This window comes from Anopheles marshallii, chromosome 3, assembly GCF_943734725.1.
Source record: "Anopheles marshallii chromosome 3, idAnoMarsDA_429_01, whole genome shotgun sequence".
NCBI lineage: Eukaryota > Metazoa > Arthropoda > Insecta > Diptera > Culicidae > Anopheles > Anopheles marshallii.
In genome coordinates this window covers 70262824-70287568 of record NC_071327.1, presented here as the reverse complement: position 1 = coordinate 70287568, position 24745 = coordinate 70262824, and the positions used below count along the sequence as shown (strand labels likewise).

The window sequence follows — 24745 nt, the reverse complement described above, 5'->3', positions numbered from 1 at the left end:
CAAGCTGCCAGTGAATTAAGTGCGGCTCATCCTATTCCATTTCGTTCGTTCGTTCGTTTCGTTTGTGACCTTTTTTTTTTGGTGCGTCTGTTCACTCTGACGAGCTCGAGATAAGTGACGAACTCAAAGACATTCGCCGGTGGAAGCTTTATTCTGTAAAAACAAAACAAAAACTCATATCGAACCTTAGTGTGTGTTAGAAAGTGTGATTCTGGTTTGGTCTAAAAATAAAATCACCCACCGCTGGAGGAACAGTTGGACAGTGACAAACTATCTGAAGGACTATTAAACCAAAACAAAACCCCCAAAGCAGGCAAAGCAAAAACACTTTCAGGACGTTACGATATTCTGACACCTAACCCAGTTCTTGTCCGACAGTTGCAGTGGTGTTACAGCAGTGACATTCCTCTAGCGTGCAACGATAGTCCGCACAGAATTTAGACATTTTACTCACAGGAAGGAAGCGGTAGTAGAAGAAAAAAAAAACCAACAGGAAATTCCAGATAACACAAAAAGCCATAATACAACCGGTCGTGTATGAGTCTACTGGGAAACGAAAGATGTTCGGTTCCAAATTGCGATCATGGATGGAAAATCATATTGTGCGACCGAGAAAAAAGGGAAACAAAAATAAATCCGGAAACAACAACGGGTAAGTCGAAACGGATGCTATTTTTTTTTTTTTTTTTTTGGGTGGGGAGGATGGGAATGCAGCGATGCTGGTTCGGTTAGGTTGAAATTGTGTAACATCCCAAAGCAAGAAAGGGTTGAAATGTTATAGCATCGGAAATAGCACGAGCGTAATATGACAATAACGGAAAGTTTACGAAAAGAAGCAAAAGACTTTGAACATATCGCTGATTTCCGCAACATATTGTGTTTAACAGTTTCAAAACTCAATATGTTTAAAGATATTACACTATAGTTTTATAAATCAGAGCTTTTTCATTGTTAATTTATTTAAATTTCTTAAATATAATTTGTATTTAAAACTGTTGGTTTCAATTAAACAAATTAAACTTTTAAACCAAAATCAAAATAAATTAAAGTTATTTAATACAAAAGCTATTAAAGCTATTAAATTTAAAATAATAATATTTTAAATAAAGTTTTTGTTACAGGGAATTTTAAAATCTTATGCGAAAGTTCTGCATTATTTTTGATACATACTTTAATTTGTTTACTACTTCTACTTCTACTACTATCACTATAGGAATTAATTATTTAAAGTTTGTAGTAAAATTCCTTTTCTCCTTTTCCTTCTCCTTTCATGTTTTAATTTGCTTTTTTTCATTTGTTGGGAACTCGAATTCCTTCTTCTCTGTAACTTGCCTTTTTTCTTGATTTTAAATTATTTTCTTTGTTCCATTTTCGGTAACGACACTGTGCACAAAATAATTTCCTCGAAACAGTTTCGGCTACTTCCCATTTTCCCGGACATTTTCAAACCCCCAAGCTTGCAATAGAACTTTCTTTACATCAAAACACTTTCATTGGATGTTTTTTTTCTCCCCCTCGTGTGCAAAACAAAATCATTTCATGCTACAAAACTCAACTATACGCCGAATGCCGACCTAGGCCTAGCCCATCGCAGACAGACAGACAGTTTTAGTTGTTGTAAGCAAATGGTGGCTCGTGATTTGACGTACAAATAATGAAACCGAAAGCTTATCACAGCCCACCGAACCGGGTGTGCGGATGAGCCTTTTGTCACATTTCTGCTGTGCCATCATTTGCTATCGATGCACGTACCTGGAACGTGCCCCGTGCGGGTTTCGCACAACTTTCACTGGCAAACTGGCGCCGGCCTAGTCACTGCAGTAGCGCAGCAGCATTCACTTTTCGCTGTTGCAATGCAGATTGACACAAAGGACATAGCCGAGCGTTTTTCGCTCGGTCGGCATAACATGATCAAAAGTATCTAACGACCATAATCAACTTTTATGCCATTATGGCTTGATTGGTTTCAGCGCTGTTCAAACTTTGTTTTTTCTAGGGAAGCTATATTTACCCATGCCAGACTGCAGCTGCACCGCACGGCGGGTTGGATGTGGTCGCTTTGTCTAATGCGCAAGTTTTGTATCTATTTATTTTTCACACAAAGTTTTAAGTAAGCTCATAACGTTAATGTAAATATAAACTTAGCATAAGGATTAAATAGTATATTAAATTGCTTTGCAGTGCTCTTGAGGTTCCAAAATGAATTTGAAATATAATTAAAGTAAAACACTCACATAAACTCCTACTCCTTGCCGGTGTAGCAGAATATAATACAAAAACTATGTTGTTGACCTACATTGGGTAAACAAACGGAGCTTTGCAGTGTTTGACTCTGGAACGGAGTGTCAAATGAACTTCGGTTAAAGTTTACGATAAAGTAGACATTCCAAAGCACTATCCCCTTAAATCATTCGCCTTTATAACATAATTCTTCTCTTGTTTTATTATTCATTATTGCCAAAAAAAGGATACCATTCCTTCACACATGCAAATTCCGTTCGTCGCTTGCCGCACGTTGAAGCATTCCCATTGCACGCCTCTGTTTGTTAACATGTGATGTTTGTTTGCCGGTTTCTGTTTTCACTGTATGCTCTCCATTTAAGCAAACACACAAAAACTTCCAGCAAAACATGGAAACTTTCCGCGCCCCAACATTGTCCACGGATCATGGAAGAACGTCAGCAAAATGGCGCCCCGTCGCTAGACAGTTTTTCCATTACTCAAACGTTGCACAATGCTGCAAGCAACGTACGTACCAGCAGAAGTGAAGCGTTATGAAACGGAATGAACAAAACCAGCTAACATGGCCATCGTCATTGGCAAGAGAGATGAGGTACCATTTCGCTGCCAAGCCTACCCTTTTATTAGACCTTGAAATGCGGTCTCCAGGAAAAGCCTTGGCGAAACAATTGCGGTACTTTGTCGGGTTACTTCTGGAACTGCAAAACCTGATACGAAGGAGGCATCAGAAAAAGAAAACACACAAACATGCCTACATCACTCGAAATGCACCACATGATTGGGATGACAATCATGATGATGGTGATGATGATGTTGATGAAAAACTGGATGAAACATACTATTTTTACCATACGGGGAAGTACACCTTCCCTAATCGTAGTAAGCTACGCTCAAGGTTCGCTCTACCGCATATCCACACGAGGCTCAAATTTTACACAACATCCCGAAAACCTTGCGAAATTTGCCCACACATTCACCCTCCCCCCTCCCTCGGAGTACAATGAAAACCACGCAGGGGATGGAACGCTCACAATGGAACCCAGACAATGTTTACTCTTTAGGCTTTGTATCTTTCCCCGGGGCCATGTGGTGTTCAGCCTTCTATCTGAGCTTTTCGAGACAATTCCGCACTGGCAATCCATCATTTTTCGGTGTACGAGTCTTCCTGGTTTTTTTTTTGTTTTTCCTTCGTTTATCTTCTTGCAAAGCTGCCGTCTTCTGGGTAAGCACCACAGTGCTTACCAAATATTTGCTTCCGAGCTGAAAAATAACGGAATGACGATCGCGAAATCGACCGCTGGCCGTGATTTCTTGCCGAGCGACCGAAAATAGACTGACGCTGCAGAAGGCACACTGAAACAACAACTGCTGGGTCTTGCTTTCCGACGAATCCTTCTTCAACCGCGCACCAGTTTCAATCCAGCCTTTATGTGTCACTAATTCGATTTTCGAACAAGCGTGATGTGTTGATGGAGGTGGACGCATCCGTCATCGTGTGACCGTGCGACCGAACGCTTTCTCTAAATCCACCCCCACCCCATGTCAAGCTGACAGATGTCAACCCGGCAGACGGTACGATTTGATTTTACGCCTCAATTAAGTGACAGCTTTCAGCACTTGAGAGCGGATGGTGACGTGGAGCGCTACCAGTGCTACCAGTAGATAAGGAACTACAGACACCAAAAACGCAAAAGAAGAACCCAAAACCCGGAAGAACATTTTACGAGCCAATAATAAATAAAATCGATTTTGCCGATTATTTCGGAAGCTTGGCATGGAACGGTCCGACCCCGAAAGGAATGTGCCTCGAATGGATGATTTAAAATCGCTAAATTCTTGCAGACATTTCTCTGCTCCTTCGGCTTCGGCTGGCAATAAAGTGAAGTTTCCATTGCTCTCTGGCGCTGTGTGTACCGAAAGTAGGTTTCAGCACAATTATTTTATGGGACATTTCGATGTGCCGAACGAGAGTGAGAGATTGTGCGAGCTCGATAGTACCCGCCCCGGGTGCAAAACCTATTGTACATTGTCTAGACAGATTTGTGCCGGGATCCAATCATCCCTCCGCGCTGACAGTTAGCGCTCTGTTCCGGTGGTTGGCAGTTTGCCATTCTCCTCCATTTCCCATTGTGCAAAGCAAAAGACAGCAGGGGAATAATTTCTGTCTAATTGACTCTTGAGCTTTATTTATTAGGATGGTTCCGTAGTCTTCTGGGGTTCTTTTTTTTCGTACAACGAATCAACATAACAAAAGCGTTCAGAATTTTAGATGATGATGCTTGGGGCATGGATTATTCAGGGAAAAGCTTGGAAACTCCACATCGAAACACGATGCTTTAATTTTTTTTATACATGAAAAGAAACAAAAAATCATGATAACATTTATACACATTTATAGCATCTAGTATGATTTCTATGCGCCTGTCAGTAGGCAATACGCATTGCAAATTTGAATTTTTCGCTGCAGAAGTTTTTTTTTTAATAATGTTTTTGCGTTTCGAAACATTAAAATGGTAAAGCTAACTCTTGCATAAAAATTGTTTTTTTAGAAGATAAAACTTAAATCAGAAAACATTTAGAACCAAAATCTGCTTTGCATAAAACACTCATACGATGCTTAGCCGTATAGATGAGTTTATTAAATTACAGCCTGCATTAACATAACATCCCATCAAAACACAGACAACATTTATTTGCAAGACATGTAGTAAAAATGTGCAAAGTGTCTATTCTAATTATACCACTCCATCTGTTATATAAGCAGATCCGGTGCGTAACAGTCACAGCCATTTGCTGGCAAACCTTTCCAAAACCCTCCCCATTCCTGCCATTCACGTCTGCCAGTCAAAAAGCTAACGGTACGAACCTTTATCAAAAACGACAGCATCCAGTGTGTCTGGGGGAGCTCCATACCATACCTTGCCTTGTTTATGCGCCATTCATCTCGCATGAGCAACGATTCGCGACTCCGATGTGTAAATGAAATCCGATTACAGTTTCTGTACCGTCACGTCGCATTTCAACTACGTTGACATCTGCATCGGAAACGCTTAAGCTCTTCGGAGTTTTGCGAAAACGGGCTGAACGGCAATGAATTTCAGGTTGGATAAAATTTGATTTCATGCTGCATGCTGCTTATGCTCGTGTGTGACATCGAGCTAGTGAGTGTTCGTTCGAAATTGAAATGCTGCGTGTAATCACGTTTGAATTGCATCTCCATATTATCGGTTTTTTTTTTCATCGCACATTCAACCTAATTATTAACTTTCCTCAGGTACCGTCCATAAAGTTTGTTTTACAAAGTTTGCCCACCTGTTTCACCACCAGTGCTGCTTCATTTGATCGCTCAACAGCAAGTGTGAATTGTAATGATGCGGCTTACAAACACCCGTGAAACATTTCATTCGTGTTCTACAAAACTCACCAATAATACTATCACTTTACGGCAAACTGGGTGCTGTCTTTGTTACAAAACATTCTCCACTCATGCTCTCTCGCGGTGGACGAGACACTGCCGAGTGTTAATGCTTTTCTCAGCATTCTCATGTAACACAAGTGGTAACATTTATGAGCTAGTCATGTTACTCCTCTTAAACGCATGTGTGCCTCTTTAAATCCTATCTACTCCTTGCTCTGCTCGGGTAATGGTTTCTGCTTAAAAGCTACACCCTCATATGATGCAATGATTATGTTCGCTTTGCTTCCATTACTTCCAAACCCCAAGACACAACCGTAAGCCGTAAGCTGGTCCAGATTTAATTCGTTTCATTAGTAATTCCATCAATGATTCTTTTTTCCATTTCGGGACTTTCTATTAATTCTAACGTTTTTTTTTGCTTCATTCGTAGATTCCACAAGGGTTAAATATGTTGTAATTTGATTGTTTTTATCACGAAAAATTCATTTCGTTTATAAAGTTGCGATTAATATCATGAAATTGTTTAAGTATAACGTTTACGTATACGTAAATACTTTATTCACACGAACATTTATTAATTATGGTTCATTATGAACAAAGGCATATTCCTTAAGGTTTTACACCACTCAGTTTAACTCGACCAAATTTCGTATAATAATCGTAATTTTTAGTTACTTTCCCCTCTCAAACATTTCTGCTAATTGCGAAGAATATTTTGTAAAGTAGTTCTCCCTACCATCTACTCATTTTTTAACACACTTCTAAACAGCCTTTCTTTCTTTGTTTTAATTCCACAAACGAGCGTCGAGTGTTTTTTGCAGAGCCTTTCGTGCTTCCCCGTTTCATTTCTCCCCTGGGAAATGTGCTTATAAAAATTTATCGACCGGCCGGCCGATGGCATCGAAAGCTACTTGCCCGTTCCCTTGTTTTCGCCCTTGAAAGTCTTGCGGCATATCTCCTCTGGAGCCAGGCAAAACACACGGTTGGCGAGAAGGCTTGACAGAATAACCGCAACAGAAACTAAAAACCATCAAAAAAGAAAGGAAGCGAAAGATGCGGTGCTTTCCGTTGGCTAAACTAAAGAGATACGGTCGAAAAAGTTAGCCCATTGGTACTGGTGGCCTGCCTGTTTTAATCTAGTCTGTCCCGCTTACGTGTCCCGTACGGTATGAGTGGTTTCGGGTTTCCTATCTACTTCCCCGGCTACGAACACCGTCTAATGCTCGTTCGGTTTTGCGATGGGAGCCAAAAAAAAGGGAGGCTCATGAGTGGAAGCAATATATTTAACGACGCTTGTTATCTTTTTGGGTATTTTTCTTCGACCAGCATGAAGACCAAAACGAAGCGTAAGGGGGGAAAGGAGGTGGAGGGGGGGGGGGGGAGGAGAATCGACAACTCCCCACAAAAAATTCTTTGCGACTGATATATTTTACCGCTGGATTTAACTTGGCATTACACATTAAATGTTTAAACACCGTGATCATTGAAGGTTATGAGCAGTGTACGGGGCGAAAAACTATTTTTATTTATATGTTTCCTTTCCTTTAATGTCAGAAAAATTCCGTTACGAAACCTGTTACGGACAACCATAAACTGGTGCGGACAAAACTATCGTTTCCTGGCGAACGAAGCATTAGCAATGACTTAACGGACACAGACATTTCCGTTTTGTCTCGCACACGTCTTTCACATCTCGCGAGCGATATTTAAGCCCAAAGCAAACTAATTTCTCCACCTTTCGAAGTTCTGTGTGGAGTTCGGAAGGAAGGAAAAAAAACGAATCACACGTACACCTCGCACATGACACGTACTTCTTACTTACAAACGGACCGGAAAAGTGTCTGGAACTTTCACCACTGGAACGGCACCGTTCGACCGCATTTCGTCATGCACCTGATTTACGATAAGTTTTGTTTTTTCACTTTTGCCAACCAATTGAATTAGCGGATGCGGAATGCTCGCTTGGGGGAAGACTGATGCAAACATGCGGTAGAAGATTTTGGCTAATCCCAGCTGAGACCGTTTACCCAGTGCAAGTGCTTGTGTTGGTTATTTTTTTGGGTCTCTCACAGTATCTGGGGAAATTCTTTGTACTTTCGGGTTCAAATTCAATCACTAAAGTTTATGTTTAGTACCTCCCAGGCCATGTCACACAAACCTCAACTGGGAAGCCATTATTGAGCGTTCTTTTGTGTCCAGTTTGCTGCTCCATAGCTCTGGCTGTGTGTGAATAATTAATCTCTTTTCATTTATTTGGCTGTGCTGAAAAATTGCCCCACAGTAGGAATAATTTATACCACTACATTTCAATTAATCCCCTGAGCTATTTGCTCTACCCAAACCCACCTACCCCCCTCCCTCCCCAGCATGAGGCAATACATGACCTTTTGACGCAAGCGGAATGTAAACATTAAGTGTACACTATAATTCTTCCACCACTGCCGTTGGTTGGTTCGACGCCGACCAGTTAATGGATCTGTGTTTTAACTCCACTTGCCTTATTTCCTTCGCTATTTCCAGCAACAACTTCGGTGTCCTGACGACGCAAAATGGCTACAAGAGCGGTTCATTTGCAGCAGATTCCAACATCGGCAGCCCTGCGCGACGCAGCGAAGTTTCACCGATTCAAAGCCATGTAAGAGATTGATCTGTACGGCAAATTGCAAATTTCCATTTAATTTTCATTCGTTTAAAAAAGTTCACTAGAAAACAGTTAATGTTATAATATTTACATTTACATATAAGCTTTATAAATTTTTCCACACTTTTGCTGGATTAAACCAAAATCCACTCGAATTTTGATTTCTTATATTTATTATTGTATTATTTCGAATTATTTCGAAATTTTCTTTTGAAGTTTAAAAAATTATATTAACATTTTTTATTCAACAAAATAACAGAAAAAATTGCATATTATAAGTTTTTTGATGTTTTTTTAGGCTTCACCCCTTAAAGTATGCAATATGTTTGTGAAATCGCTAGCATTATGTATTAAAATTGTAATAACTCTTTATGTGCCATATAAGCTTATGACTACTTCTCAAACAAACCGACCTTTCGTTGACAGACAACTAGTCGCCGCGGTTGGCACTCACCGAACCAGGACAATGTTCCGATTTCACCGAAATCCGATCACTATCCCGTGCAGCATCGCATTCACAGCCGACAACCGCATGATGGAGGCGCCCAGCACTGGACAAACGCGTACGGCACCGTGAACGGGCAATCGGGTCCATCATCATTTCACCATCAACAGCAGCAGCAGCAATTCAATCCCGGCGTATCATCGCCAAAAAGCATCTCACGCAACGGCTCATCTTACACGCTTGAAACGGGACCGGCCAACATCTACTACTCGAAGAGCGTCGACTCGTACGCGGTGGACGGTGCGCTCCCGTACGCCATGCCGGAGTTTGACTTTCATGCCGGAAATACCGGCCCGCCGAGGGGCATTATGACCGGTGCGGGATCGGTTTCCGCCGGGCATAATGGGCACCTGCTGACGGTACACACACCAACCGTCACGCGCAGCACCTACTCGACGGCGACCAGTTCCAGCAACGAGCTGCTGGAAGAGCTGCATCCCTTCGAGGGGGCCCGAATCAAGCGGCTACATCCGGCCGCAACGCGCATCAGCTCGTCGTCGTCCTCGTCCGTCAACTCCACGCACTATGGCGTGAACAACAACCACAACAACAATAACCATCTGGCCAGCGGAACATTACCCACGCACTATGGGAACTCCAACGGACATCACCAGCAACCACTAGCGAGAAGTCAAGCGGTCGCACCGTCCGCTTCAAGCGAGAATAAATACGGCAAGCTGCTGCAGCAACAAAACGCATCTTCCAACAAACAATACGGGGCCTACTACGAGCAACAGCAACAGCACAATGGCAACAACAACAGCTTACACTATTCCCCCAACAGTCAGGCAACTGCCAACTCCACCAATGGGGATGGTGCTAGCAGTAGAAACGCCTCACCACTGCCTGCCCGTGGCTCGTCGGCCTGTACGTCACCTGTACCGCTGCGTTCCGCTGCACCCAGCGTCAAAAGTAATCGCATTAGCAATGGCAATAACAATAACAATAACAACAGTATCCACCTCGACGGGTCGGCATCCGGTGGTAAGGCGAACGGAAGCTCATTGACGGCCAGCTTTACCAGCAAGTTCCACAAACTGACGGGCCATCGTACGAACGCACCGGAGGGTGGCAACACTAGCGCTAGCAACACTAAATTGAATCATGTTAATAACAATAACACTAGCACCACCCCGGTCAACCATGTCCCGGGGAACTCCAACAACGCTGGGTCCTACCATCCCCACCACCATCAGCAGCAGCAGCAGCATCAGTACCAAATCAATAACGTCACGACACATCTGCATCCACCGGCGCAACCACTTCCGTCGGGAAAGCAGCAGCAACCCCTGTCGTCATCCTCCTCATCGTCCTCACCCCCACCGCCAGGTTCGCAGACGGGCGGACACGGACCCGCACCTTCGCCGGGCGTACACCATCTGCATCATCCATCAACGCACGGTCACCACCATCATCATCCGCACGGACCGATGGGTCATACGCTTTCATCGCCGGAAAGTGCTTACTCGACCGGATATTCTACCGACGGCACGTCACCGGGTAAGTGTGTCACGGAGCAACTTTTTCCTATCCATTATCCCCATTGTTTGCACTGCGCTTTATCGACAATCGACGGTCTCGGGGTTTAGTCGTTTACGGAAAGTCATAATTTCGGATGCAAGATGAGCGCCGCCCCCGTTATCTTAAGCCCATGATGAACCTATCCGCCTAGTGTAGCGGTAGTAAAAACACAAACTACGATTCGGAAGTGATAAAAATGTATCTACTTCTAATCAACGTTCTAATAAATAAGCCCCCGAAATGTGTCGTAAACTATTTTGCTCTCGACAGCACGAACGTGGCTCGGCTTCGTTAGGTGATTCGGCCAAAGCAACTCCCGGCTCTCGTCACCCAGTCTGTCACAACGATGCGGCCGGTAGCGGCACGTCAAAACGCCTACAAAATATCCACTGTTCGTGGAATCATCACCGTGTGCTTCCCCATTTTATGGTGTGCCATTATGTTTTTTTTATGATCCAGAAGTTGCTTCAATCAGCACGATATGATCGATACCGCCAATCTCGTAGCACGGGACGTCCGTGGTTCACGTTCTTAATTTGAATTGCTCGTTGTAAAAACTGGCCAAAAAAAAAACAGTATATGATCGATAGGAACGTGGCTCATTTAGTGCTTTCCTTTTGCTAACCGTATGCCACGATTCACCGTTTTGAACCGTTTGATCAACACGTCCGAAGTTATGGAGGCGAAATTTCATTAAGGAAAACTATTAACAGCTTGTGCGAACAATCAGCAATTTATTGGTCTGGATGGATTTTTTTTTGGGCATTCAGAAGTCTAGCCATAATGGTTTGATTAAATTCTGAGTTCTAAATTGGAGCTGGTCGTCTGTCAACGTGTATAACGTTTATCAACGTATAATAGGACGCATCAACACCGTTGTATCTAGACGAGAACGACTATGAAAAATCAAACCACAGGATGTCATGCATCTCGATGTTCAACTCTTTTTGATGTTGCTTTCTTACTATGTTTTCTTTATATAAATATTCTTTACTATAATCAAGAGGAACAATAATCAAGAATAGATATATAAGGAAGATAGATGTATTCCTAACTCTACAGCTTGTTGAAGAAAACTTGTTGCTGTATGGCGCAAGCGAACTTGTGCTGTTTTACACTGGAACACCTTGAGGGGCACGTTGAGGTTCCTACATTCTTGCAACTGCTCTGCATGAAGTATTCCGAAGGAAGAAAGTGTAGTGTAGTGAACTCTTCTTTGATGAAGTTTGCCGGATGCAGATGATGCTCCGAGACTACTCGTTAATTTACGGTTGGGAATTCCAGTGCTACTTTGATATCCGGAAGTTCCTCGATTAGTATCCGTAGGAAAGTTTAGGTGGTGATGCTTTTTACTGAGATAATATCGTTGATGTTCTTTAGTTTTACGGTAGGTTTACTGAGACAAGACTTATCTGAACTTCAGCTGATGGCTAGTTTATATCTAATATTAGGTCAAAGATTCAAAAAATCATAGGGCATGAATTCTAGCAAGTCAATATAAGGTGTAAAAGATCTTTAAGCCCGGCGGCCTAGACATGATGCATTGATAGCGGCGCCCACTATGTAAAGACCCACGAATGGTAAAAAAAATCCCATCCAGACCAATACTCCGTACTTAGGACTGAATATCCAGCTACGGGGAAATAAAAGTCACGGAAAATCAGAACTTTCTTGAGGTTGTTCTCTATAAGATGTCTAAACCAACACTAGAAATACCTGTACTTTGAGCACTTATTTTTCCATTAAACTATTTGTTCCAAGTTTCCTACCTATTCCAGCACCCAGCTTTATAAATCACCTCAGAGTATCCTTACAATACTTGGATTACGTCAAAATCCTTGGAGAATTCAAACATCATAAAGCGCCCATGGAAAACACAAGTGGAAGTGCGTGTAGTATAAACTCCAACACGAGCATATTACTGATTGGAGAAACATCCAAACAGAATTCACGAAAAACACCAACCAACTTCTGAACATGCTTGATTTACATATGGTAATTCGCTCGTAATTTGTTGGATTATTATCCCTTTATGCCACGGTTTTACCACATTTGCCATCAATCCTTAAAACCGTACGCTCGTTAGAGTGTCCGCATCCATCCAGTTGTTTTCTTGTTGTTTCAATCTGTTTCATCCCCAGCGATAAAAGCAACGATCCGAACGGAACCGAAAGAGGGAAAAGCTCTATAAAAATGAGTACCAGCAATTGTCGACCATCGGTGTGCCCCCGTATTTCGCTAACACAAACCCCTCAACTACTCTCCCGGAGGTTACCGGACCAGTAACGGCCATTCGGGATAGTATGATCTATGCCCGGGGCAAAAGGGTGCTATTTTCCATCATCACTCATCAGGCATTTGCCCCAAGGTTTTGCCCAAGCAACTTTGTCCGTTTGTTACCTATTTCGCATGTATTACACTGCGTCTCACAAAAGCTACGATGGCTGGCAACGAAGAGGCACCAGCAAACCATACCGCTTTTATGCTAATGCGATTTACTTGAATACCTTTAATGTTGGCAACATCCTCCACTTGCAGGATGGTGCCCAAACGACTGCGGCCCTGAAACGGCAAGACACAACTGTTGGGCTAAGTTGATCTCCATTACGTTTACGGCAATCTTTCGTGCATGAAAGTAGCGAAAGGAAACCGGTATCTCGTCCCTTTTTTGTTGCCAAAACCATAGTCTTTGCCTTGCTTTGTACTTTTTTTTTTGTTCCCGCCGAGTAAACCTCATTTCTGATGGTCAAATTTTGGGACGCTCATACCGAGCTTGCTCTCAACGAATAGTGTGCAGTAAAGATTGCTCGCTGTCTCCGGGGCATTCTCGCTTGCTTCCTTGGCAATCAAGAAGCGTAATCTGCAAGTGCTTCTCAGCCTGGTAGATCAACACCTTCGTGCGCGGTACATGGTACCATTACCATCAACAGTTGTGAACCAGCTCGTGAACTAGCAAATTTACTGCTCAACTATCCCTCGGGGACATTCGACGCAGGACTTTGGAGGCCCGCGCAAGCAAAAGAGGTGGTAAAACAACAAAGGAAAACGAGCTCGTACGAGCAGTCTGATTCACTGGCTCCAAATCTTCAACAATTCGTATCCGGACACGCACCGATCCAAATCGGACCGGGAGATGATGATATTGCAGCACTCTTTCCGAGCGATCGATCAAAATTCAACGCCACAGTGCTGTGTCATGCGCGTCACACGCACAATTTCCTCCCTTTGGTTTTCCGCGACTATCCCCGGAGGTTCTTGACAGCACGGTCATCCTCGGTAATGATACGTTTCGTGCGCATTTTCTCGCCCATTACACGTTTAATTGAATTCTCCAATCGAGGAGCTGCAAATGTAACAGTCAAGTCATGGAAGGCAAATGAGCTCCTCTAGCATATCCTTTCGGGGGGAGTGGGTGCCATTTGACTACAATCCAACCTGTCAGTTATCGCTCATTTTGTGTTTGAATATTTCACGCATCGAAGCGTGTATTAACGTGGAAAACTTTTTTTTTTACTGCAGTTCAACAAATGGTGGACCATAAGGTGGAAAACGTTTTCCCTTTTTTTATTGGGCGAGCAGGGGGTGGTTGACATTTCCGATTATCACTTGACGTGCGCCTGGTTTTCCTTCCCATGCTGCAGGCGAATTCATTATTTGGCGCTTTTATACACACGCCGTTTGTTGCCAGATTGGAGTTTTCCGAAAACGGACGGCTGTGTGGGTTTTTTTTTGTTGCTCTCATCCACTTTTAAGTGAGAGCAAGCAGGACGGGAACAACTTCTGTCAACCATTACGATGCAATTAAGTGTGGGTTTTATTGATTTGCTTGGGTCGTACCTTCCCTGGTACGGGTAACCCTCCAACGTTCCGACCGCACACGCCCATGTTGATCTTGATGCCCAACCAACCCAACGAATCTGAGATCGTTAATTCATTAAACTTAATTTCTGTCCCCAAACCGCACAAACATAAAAGTAGAATGCTCAACAGCAGGGCTTGTAATGATGGTTCTTGTAGGCGCACCAAATGACGGTCGTAGCAGTAAAGTGATTAAACTACAATCAAACATTTACTTATCGATCGTAGAGCAGGGATTTCTGGTTTCTTATGTTATAAAAATGGGAATTATTAAAAATTATCACAATGATTTTTACTCAACTTTAAGATCTCTTAAGGTACTTTTTTATTCCCATAACCTTCATCAATGTTAGACACTTAGACTGAGCTTACTGAAGATGGTTTAGTGATACAATAGTAATTGAATTATTGGAGTTATATTGGAAAGCCAGAAATATAAGAAGGATCAGCTCTGGACAAGTAGCCAAACTGTGAAGAATTCGAAAATTCCCCAATCAGTCTCCAATCTTCCCAAGAAACCCCTTCAGCAAATCAATTTTCTTCAAGCTTCCGATCGCTTTTTCGATCAAAGTTTTGTTGGCTGTACTTAAAATAGTCAGCGTGCGTCAGCCTTTCAATTAACATCAATATTAACATCCACCCATTCGTATGAATGTTTCCTTTTGCAGTACATGGAATTGTGGTTCAGTTTAAGTACCACAATCTACCTGAATAGAAACCCTTACGCTCTGACTTCAAATCACCCTTTGCAACATGGAACAGCATTATGAAATTTTTGAATACCTATTTTCAATCCCACTGCCCACCCTTTCCCAAAACACCGTACGACCCAACCCACCCCGGGGGCCATACATTTCAATCTTATGCTTATTGCTTATTGCTACCAAAAGTCCACAATCACTTCATTCTTCGCCGTCGATGATGCTGTCGAGTGCCTGTTTGCATACACATGGCCGTGACATTAGGGGCTTATTGGAAAGTATCCAACAACAATAACCAAACAAAAAAAAAACGATCGAAATGGCATTCCCGTTCCGACTCGTACAACAATGTTTTTTGCCAAAGCTTTATGATACTTTAAGTTTCCGCCTCGTCTTTCACCATCAAACCGAAACCGAAACAAAACACTTCAAGGAACATTTCCCGCATACTGCCTAAAAATGGTGCCTTCTGCTGGTATGGGGACGAGCAACATACGGCAAAACCTCCCTCCCTTCTGCCAAGCCATGTTCCCGAGTCTCTGTCGATGCAGGTGGAAAGCCCGAAATGCCTTTACCTTTCCAAATATAATAAAAATAATAATAACTTGTCAGAACGTAAAGGATCCCAATCTCCAGAGCCATTTGGGCCGCACCCCGTAGCCCTCGCGGCACTACCCTTGATTTTGCTTGAGTTCTCCCAAATTTTGTGGAATGTATTCCGGGAACGAGAAACTTTGTCTGGTACGAGTGAGTGAGCAGGCGAAAATGAAGAAAAAAAAAACAATCCCCACAACACAACAACGGAGAATAGAATGTTCTGCGGAGGTGGTCTGCGACATTCATACATACATTTGGGTAATTTCCTCCCACGACCTCCCACCCATAAAGAACACCCCTTTTGACTGCATTGAAAGACATAAAGAAAAATCACAGCCAACTTATCAACATTTGTATGCTAATAAACTGTTTACCAGGAAGCGTCTCGCCACCGCCACTACCCTGGTCAGCCTGTTTGGAGCTTGTTCTAGCCAGGGTCGGTGTATAACCCCGAAAGGATCCGCTCTGCGACCGGACCGGGCTGGAAGAACACATTCGCATACAGGCCGGTTAGAAACATGGCACAGGATGTTGCCACCACGACCACGTTACCGACGAAAAAGCTTTGACCCAAACCACCTCCTTGCGGACCCACTGCCCGGTTGAGACGCATCGACCATTCCCAGCCGGGGAACCGTTCGACGTGTCGCGCTACGAATTTAAGGCTCCAGTGCAAACTGTAACTAACGTTGCGAAATCTGTGTGAACCTTTTGGTGGCGACCGCGTTACAAGAGGCTTTCCAAACTTATCAGCTGCAACGCTTGGACGCTTGGTGTGGTTGTGTTATCCCACGGCCACAGCAAACACAACGCAGCCCGATGATTTGGGTCAGCACGTCCAAACTGAGCCTTGTTATGCAAATGACCTATCATGTTTTCATGGATCGTTCCACAGTGAACCTCAGTGCCTCTAGAATCAGAGTCATCGTCCCCGAACCAAGCGTTCGATGAGACAGCGTTGAATGGGAGCGATGGGAGGCTTACAGCAAAATAGCTTTACCGTATCCATGTCATAGTTGAGCCGTGGCTACAGGAAAACAATTTCCTCCTTTCGCTTTCCCGAGCTGCTTCCGTTGCAATTCCACGACGCCAAAGCACGATGGTCGGTCGGTTCGCAACTTTAAACTTTGCCGCTTGTCAGCATCGATCGACCTAAATCAGGATTATGATGGTTGGTAGTAAGTAAGGTCGGCACGGATGTGGATGTGATGACGGGGCAAGTGGTACTAACATCGACATTACACTTGTAATCGTAGCGCATTGAACGAGCTGCTGTCGATAGAAATTAGGACAGTGGTCTATGTCGCTTTCTGAGCTATAAATAACTTTTCGTTGCGCACATGGTATAACAAGTGATTTAATTTAAAATACAATTTTAAAACATTATGGAATAATGAGGTGCTTACAATTGAAAGATGCATTAGAAATTTCTTGGATCATTTTTTCAAAGAAATGATGTAAACGTCATTAGACATCAAGAAACTTTCGGCTCAGTCTCAGAACATCTGTTGAATTCGGAGTTGGAGACCATATTAGCATAGCATAAATTTGAATAATGGTATTCAAACTCCATTCAGAAAAGGTGATGAATTTAGACAACGACCTGAAGATTCGTGGTAGGTCAGTTCGCAGAAGTCCAACTTGAGATGTTTGCTTGAGTTTCAGGATTGTTCTTTGGAGGAATTTGAAGAATTTCTGAAGCTCTCACCTCGATGATCATATTTTAAAATTAAAAAAAAACTAAGCAAAGTCTTACAATACAGATCTAGCTCTCGTGTAGTCCACACCCATTAGACGACCTTAAACTAATATACTAACAATGGTCTTGGAGCATACTTTCATACGCATCCATTGGGCATCCAAATCGCATCCCAATTAACTTTGTTTTGTCCTTTTCAATATTTTTCTCGAATGTCTGGAATGTTGAATGTCATGTTGAAATGATGCCTCTGACCTCCTGTCTTCCAGTGCCTTCATCTTCAAGATGTCTGATTACAAAAGTCCTATTCATACTTTCCTTATCAGTGTAGATCGATAGAAATAATTGAGGCTATTTCTAATCATCCTTGTCTTAAGCTCTATTACTTTTACTCTTGTTTAGTCTTCTCATTGCACAACTCATACCAATGAAGAATCAGTGTACATCAACTGGCTAAATTAGATAATCCGAAAGGGTCCTCTTTTGATGAGCTTATTCCAGCTCACTATCATCTGATACTAGTCTCACAGTCTATGTTTATGTCAAGCTGGCAGAGAAGTTATGTGAGACACTGACAAACCTTGGAAGTCCTTCAAAGTCGATTCATATTAAAGGTTCCTAGAAGTCTCTTATCCAGCAGATGTCCATATTAAGCCCATTTTTTTTGCAATGCTGCATCGTTAGTATATTCAAATAAAGGTACAAACCATTAGGAATTTAATTCTCACTTACTTCGTTCCGTATTCTACAAACATCTGAATTTAAAAAGTAAAAACACACATCCATAATCGCATTCATCCGATCGCAAATAAAGAAAAACAGATTCACTCCCGCCACAACTCGCACAATAAGTTCAAAAGCATTTTTTTGTCCTTCAAGGCATCCCACGCCGCTAACAAGCAAAGCAGCGCTCAATATGAATCAAACAGCTGGCAGGAAATCGTTTAGAAAGCGATTACGATTCACGATCGTTTCGGTTCGATCAATCCCATTGCATAACAAACACATCCTTATTAAATCGCTTTCATTCGTACTCCATCTCTGCGGCCCCACCAGACGACCGTCCGGAGAACAATTCAAGGCATCTTTTTCCCGTTGCTTGATTTAATGCTCCCCCACGGTCATGCTCCACGCTCAAGTGCCTCATCGAACCAATGCAGCACTTTGTTCATGGTGCGAAAAAAAAATGTTTCCCCAATATACAAAACATGCAATTGGAACATTTCTGGATGTTCCTTGTTCAATTTTATTGTCCCACGTCCGCCATCTCATCGGTAGCCACCCTCCAGCTGGGGGATGAAAAAAAAAACCACACCAGCAAGCGTTCGATGCGGAGTCTCCAGAAAGGAGCTTAGCGAAGATATAACGAAGCAGCTTCCCACTGCTCTCGCACACACGCACACACGAGATAAAGCGCTTCCTTTTCTTTGTGGTCGTTTTGGGCCACCGATGCTGCGTGCGTCAGGATGGATGGTTTTATTGCTTGCTCCACCCGCTTCCCCCGCAATCCGTCCCACCGACAGCCACAGTTTTCACAGACACCGAACGAATCCGAATCGTGTTTTGAGGCCCGTTTTATTGTGCTATAAAAAAGCGAAAACACACCCATTTGTCAACTGAAAGCTTTGAAGGTGGTAACTAAATTGAATAAACATTGCCAACGTTTAGGGCTGGCTGCTCGCTGCCACACACATACTGCGCCTCCTGGGTCCTGGTGGATACGGACGGTGCTCGATTTTGTACATCCCGCTACGAGAAAAATGTCTTCAATTCTTCAACCACAACTTGATCCATCGTCCCGTACAGCATAATATTACCATTTTCACTACATTGTTCCGTTTCCTTTCCCGCACAGGTGGTTGTTCCTACACGCCCGAATACTACATCAACATCCGCACGGGGACGCACTACTTCCCGAAGGGCACGACACTGCCGGGTGCACTCCACGGCCGAACAGCAGCTGCATTTGATCGCACCGGCACGGCGATCCCGCCGGGTGCATCGGCGGGCAACCATCACGAGAATGGTTCCAAATTCAAATGTGCCCTTAATCGCATCGAGGAAAAGCATGTGGAGTTTTGTGTCGACGGTGAAATGGTAAGAAGCGGGCCATTCCACAAATGGCTCCCGGTAGGGTGTTTTAGTTGCTATTCCGAATGCATCTTAATACGGCTTTACCGTACATCTTAACATCCTTCATCTCGCTCTGGGCAAGAAAAAGTTCAGCCTTTCCGATCAATTTTTTCCAATTTTCCCGTGGAGGGAATTTAATTTTCCGTCCATTTTCTGCATCCCATTCCATTCCGGCTCCTGACATCGTCCTTTCCCTTTATCGCATCTCAATGCATGACACAGTTTTTTTTTTTCGCCCATCCGTTTAATATCACTCTTGAACACTCGCCACGGGCACGGACACGTGCATAAACGTTGCATTCTGCAACAGACGACCAATTTACGCGTCCCAGGGACATCTGTCCCACGCTTCATACAACCGCTGTTGTTTCCAAGCATCCAACCGCCCAAAAAAGGGTTCAGCGATTGGTTCTATCTGTTTCCATTTCCTTTCAGCACGTTGCCGGACCACGGGCGTGTGCAACCCCAACCCCGCCGGCCAACCCCAATCTGTCGAGCTTTAAGCCCACTTCCGGTGGGGGTCCGGCCGGTGGAAACGGAACCGCCGGTTTATCGCAGCTTCAGCAGCAACCGTCAGTGGCAGCACCGCAACAACCACAGCCCAACCAGCCGCCGAATGCAGTTGCGATGAGTCCCATTATGCAGAAGAACCTCGGCATGCAGCATTACCGGAGTATTGAGTGTGAGTATAATGCAAACCAGTAGCGTAGCATTTGTTGTGCTTTGTCCCTGCCCTTTTTGTGCTGCTGGAAAACGGTTTTCATTTCCTGCCATTGTACTGTGGTGTGCAGCGGAGTGTATCGAACCCCGTCAAACTAAGCCTCGCAAAAGGGCGGCTCGTGGCATCCTTTTGTAGCATTTTCTCCGTGCACAATTTTATAGGTTATTCGCGTAAAGTACCATTGTCTGTTATTCCGCGGCAAAATGCAGCCTAGTGCAGTCGGACTTCCCCAGGCAGCCGGATGCAACACGGCGGGGCCGGATAGGAAATAAGATCCATCCGAAAGATTGCACTTGAAGGGCTCACGAAGAAAGTTATGAATGTGCCAACGACACTTGGACACATCGTGCCAAGGGGCCGGGCGCGTGAAAGCAGAACTTTTCCCCCACTCAAAAGCCATCCACGGATGTTCGGAATATTCTGCCTATGAACGGGAAGAAAACTTTTTGTTTCCACTTCCGCGAAAAACGCACCCGAAGCACTATGCAACTTGTTACACCACACTCCGCGCAATGGATGCCATATGCCGTGGCACTTACACCGAACGAACGAATGCGGTGTATGGTTAAATTGCATTTCGCTGTCACTTTTTGCCAAGGTGGGACAAGTTTGCTGTTGCATGCATTGCGAATTTAATTATACGCCCTTTTGCGCACTTTGCTACGGTGCCTTTTTTGTTGTGAATTGCAAAAGAGGACATTTTAAGCGTACTTTAAGAAATAGCTTCATTTTGACTCGGCTCGTTGAGATCACCGTCGTGAGAAATCATTCACCTGGTTGAATTTTACGACGTGCAATGCTCATGAATAAACATTAAGATTTTGGCTGGTAAAATGGGAATTTCCCATCGGGGAAAAATATGTTCCCAATGAATACACTGTTGGTAAGGGAAACAGCAGCTGTAGATATAAATATTGCTAGTTAGACGTTATCATAGACGGACATTCTATCATAACTTGTAAACTGGACACTTCAAACCTCAGTAATACCTTAACCTGCTTTTACTGACATCTCTACAGTTCACTTAACTCTCCCTAGACACGGAAACTTAGATAAATGTATTGAAGAAATATACTAATTTTAACTGACAATTACATAGAACTGTTGAAAAAATTTGAATAAAAGAAGATTTTTGTTATAATCTACGATTATTAAACCTTTAATTAAACTCCAGCTACGGCCTGCCAGATAGCTTTAGACCATTCGGATGTTTTGTTGACATGCTCTTCTATTCTTTAGTTGTATGTCATCGGGTGTTCCTTTGGTTTGGCCTTGGAATTATTGGAGCACCTTCTCCTTTTGAGGTTCTTCCAAAAATGTACTGTCGGTCACGTACGAAGGACATTGAAAGGGTTCGTGATCTACATGCAAACGGAAGTCAGTGCCTCTTCTCAAGCGATCGCTTGACATAATATTATGCGTATTATATCTTGATGAACATAACGGATTCGCGAAGATACTTTTCAATGTCTATCCATGTCCACTCAAAAAACACTTGGAATATATCTGATCGTCAATCACAAAATGAACATCGTCAAGATCGTGATGTTGAAGTCGTCAAGGTTAATCTTCATGATGAATGGCGTAAAGAATTCAGAAACGCCACCTAGTGGCAAATCTTAACATTCATTAATATCAAGAGTTTGCAACTTCTTTAGAAAGAATTTTACCATCAGCAACTTCAGGCGTTCCTTCTGGGTCATTGCCTGTCGGTCAGATTTGGCCAGACCCTTTAAATAAAAGTTTAAAATGCATTAGTTTAGCTAGGATGCTCCAATGTACCCAATTCGTTCAACTTCTTAATGAATTGTTGATACATAAGACATCTATTCCACTCATTCTATTCCAGCTCCATCTCCACGCCAACGGTGCAGAATTCGAACGAACCCTTGGCTAACGACAGCGGATGGAGCACTTGCCAGTGCCAACTGTATCAAACGAACGGAACACGATTCAGGATCTACCTCGTCCGGTATCAAATCCAGCAGCGGAACAGACGACAATAAAAACGACAACAAGTAAGCCAATGCCCATTGGACTTCTTAATAGTCTCACGCCACTAAACATTCTTCTATTCTCAATATGCTTTCCAGCAAACCGAACGCACTATCCGACACTGATTCCAGCTCGTCCACGGAGAAGATCGTCAACAAAAAGCCCTTCACGCCGAAGAGTCTTAAAAAGATGACAGGAGACATCTCGCGGCTGGACAGCAAATCTGCACCGGTTACGCACGGCTCCAACCAGGACAGTGATGAAGATGCTACCCTGAACGAGATGATGGGCAAATTTGACGAAAGTTACCACTACGAGAAGGAGACTGACATTTTGAGGTGAGTATCTTTTGTTCTTTTATTGGTTTATCGTTGTTGTAGAAATGACATAATGTTCCCTACTTTGCAGCTGTAGCGACTCGGATCCTACGGACTGTCCGACAGATATTGATACCGGTCAAGATGCGGGCGATGAGTGTGACACGGACGATCTGCTCGATCTCGACTTTATCGATACGGGCTCAGTGCAGGAGGTGCCGGACAAGGAAACCTATCGGCATACGGCCAGCTGTTCGATTCATCACTTCCCCGAGCGCAAAGCGTCCTGCAAGCAGCAACGATCGCAGAGAAGCAAACGCACCAACGAATGTGGCGGTGGTTCCAAACGCCGGAAGAAGTTGGTCCGTACGAGAAAGAAAACGTCGGATCAATCATCGGCACTGGGCATGGGTGATGGGACGGGCGTTGTTAGTCGTGGTTGCCGCAGTTTAGGAGGAACACCCGTCTCCTTGCGGCGGAACCAACCGGATCCCGAGTCGCGTACACCGACCAGAGGTTCGCCGCTTACCAACCGCTGCAATTCGCTTACCTTCACCGAGGTGCATTCGCTGCACAGCCGAATACTGGCCATTTCCGAGAGCGAAAAGGCACTGCTCAGAGCTGACCTGGAGGCGGACGTTAAGTACAAGCAGTTGATTCACGAAGCCGAATCGATCCTGTTCTCGATGAAGAGCAATAGTTCGATTTGCATCAAGGACCTAACCACCGTGCCGCCACCGTTGCCTCCACGCGAACCGCAGCCTCCTTCCGTGCCATCACTAGCGAAAGAAACGCCAACGACTACTACCAGCACCATTGCCAGCCCACGGCGTGTTTGTAACCCACCGGCCAACAAACGGGTGGAGATGCTGCGCAACTGCGAAGCTGACCTGAGACGCGAGCTAGCAAAGACTTGTTCGCAAAAGTGCGCCGATGGTGTCGGTAACACGGGCGAACTGAATCCTGCCGAAGGTGTCATCGTAAACAAACGGTTGGAAGTGCTGCGCTACGAAACTTCCTGCTCACTATCGGCACCGAACAGCCCCAAGAACACGCGTGTCCTGTTGCCTCGCAAAACCCACGTCACCAACTTTATCCATCATCAGGCACGCCCTCCGTGCTCGGCGGAAGCGAACCAGGCGAACGATCTGAAACAAAGTGCCAACCAATCGCCACCACCACCGCCTCCGAGGCGATTGATGTCAAAGTCACCGACCATCATGCGAAGACGCTTCCGCAGCCAAAGCCCACATCTGAACATTGAGTCCGACTCTGATTCGGACGAAGTCAGTCGAAATTTGGACAGCAAAACTAGCGGCAAGATGCATCGTGCCAATCACAACAACAAAGAGAATCTTACCAACCATCCGCAACCAGTTTGCATCCCGCCACCTCCGCCTAGAAACATTGCTGGCAAGCAGATGAACAACTATCGCCATACGATACATGGTCCCGCTCTCGTGAATGGTGAAGATGCAGCGAACGGTTATGACGGTAACACCGTTGAAGGGATCCCAAATGGCAACCACGGATCGATTGGCATGCACAAATCGCCACTCATATCGTTCCGCTCGGTAGACATTGGATCTCCGGTCACTGATGATAGCTACTGTCCGCAGAGTGAGCCGCTGAAGCGTAAAATATACACCTGCAGTGCAGCGTTTGAGAAAATACAGCGAAGTCTTCACCATGATCCAGGTAATTCCCTTTTACAAAAAATAGAAAACCAAAGCAACATCTCACTGCTCAATTATCTCACCTTCAGATGCAAAACAACAACTCATTATCGATGCACTAGCGGAGATAAAACGCAGCCTGGAAGACCAAAGTGTGGAGTTGCACGAGCTTAACAATACGGAAAATTAAATTTCACCGTCTTTCGCCACTAGCGCTCTCTAGCGGCCGGCCATCGAAGCAGCATCACCTTCAGCACCGTTGCGCCATCTAGCGAACCGTTTTGCTGCACGCGTGTGGTCTGTGTCTTCGCTAACCTACTCGATGCGATTCGAGCCAACCAGTTGCGCTCGGCAATAATGTTTTTCAACCCTTCCTTCCCTTTTTACCTTCGTTAGTAAGTAGTAAATTTTTCAATGTTTAGTCCACGTAACCTGAATTATTGGCCGATTGTTCTTTTTTTTACATTATAGTTACACTAACGTAAAGATATCTAACGTAATTAAACTTCCAAAAAAGACAAAACACTACTTTAGAATTTCGAATTCCATCCATCCATCCATTAGGTTGTAGAGAAGTGTTGATTCAACGCGTTAGTAATCAACCAACATAAACGACGATGACGCCAAACGTAGTCTCGAACTCTAGTCAGTATCCTTAGGATAGAAACCACCACCATCCCACAGCCCCATCTTATTCGATACCGCCATTAGTCATTTACAAA

At 44.0% G+C, this 24745-nt stretch overlaps 1 protein-coding gene across 1 annotated transcript; it reads left to right on the top strand.

The window, feature by feature from the left end:
• Positions 1–560: 560 nt before the first annotated feature.
• Positions 561–24213, top strand: LOC128712000 (uncharacterized). The gene is made up of 9 exons (XM_053806893.1): positions 561–652; positions 8180–8294; positions 8727–10305; positions 19037–19278; positions 19750–19996; positions 21885–22053; positions 22129–22368; positions 22439–24045; positions 24113–24213. Exons 1-9 carry the CDS (start codon positions 561–563, stop codon positions 24211–24213), a joined length of 4392 nt encoding a protein of 1463 aa, XP_053662868.1.
• Positions 24214–24745: the final 532 nt, after the last annotated feature.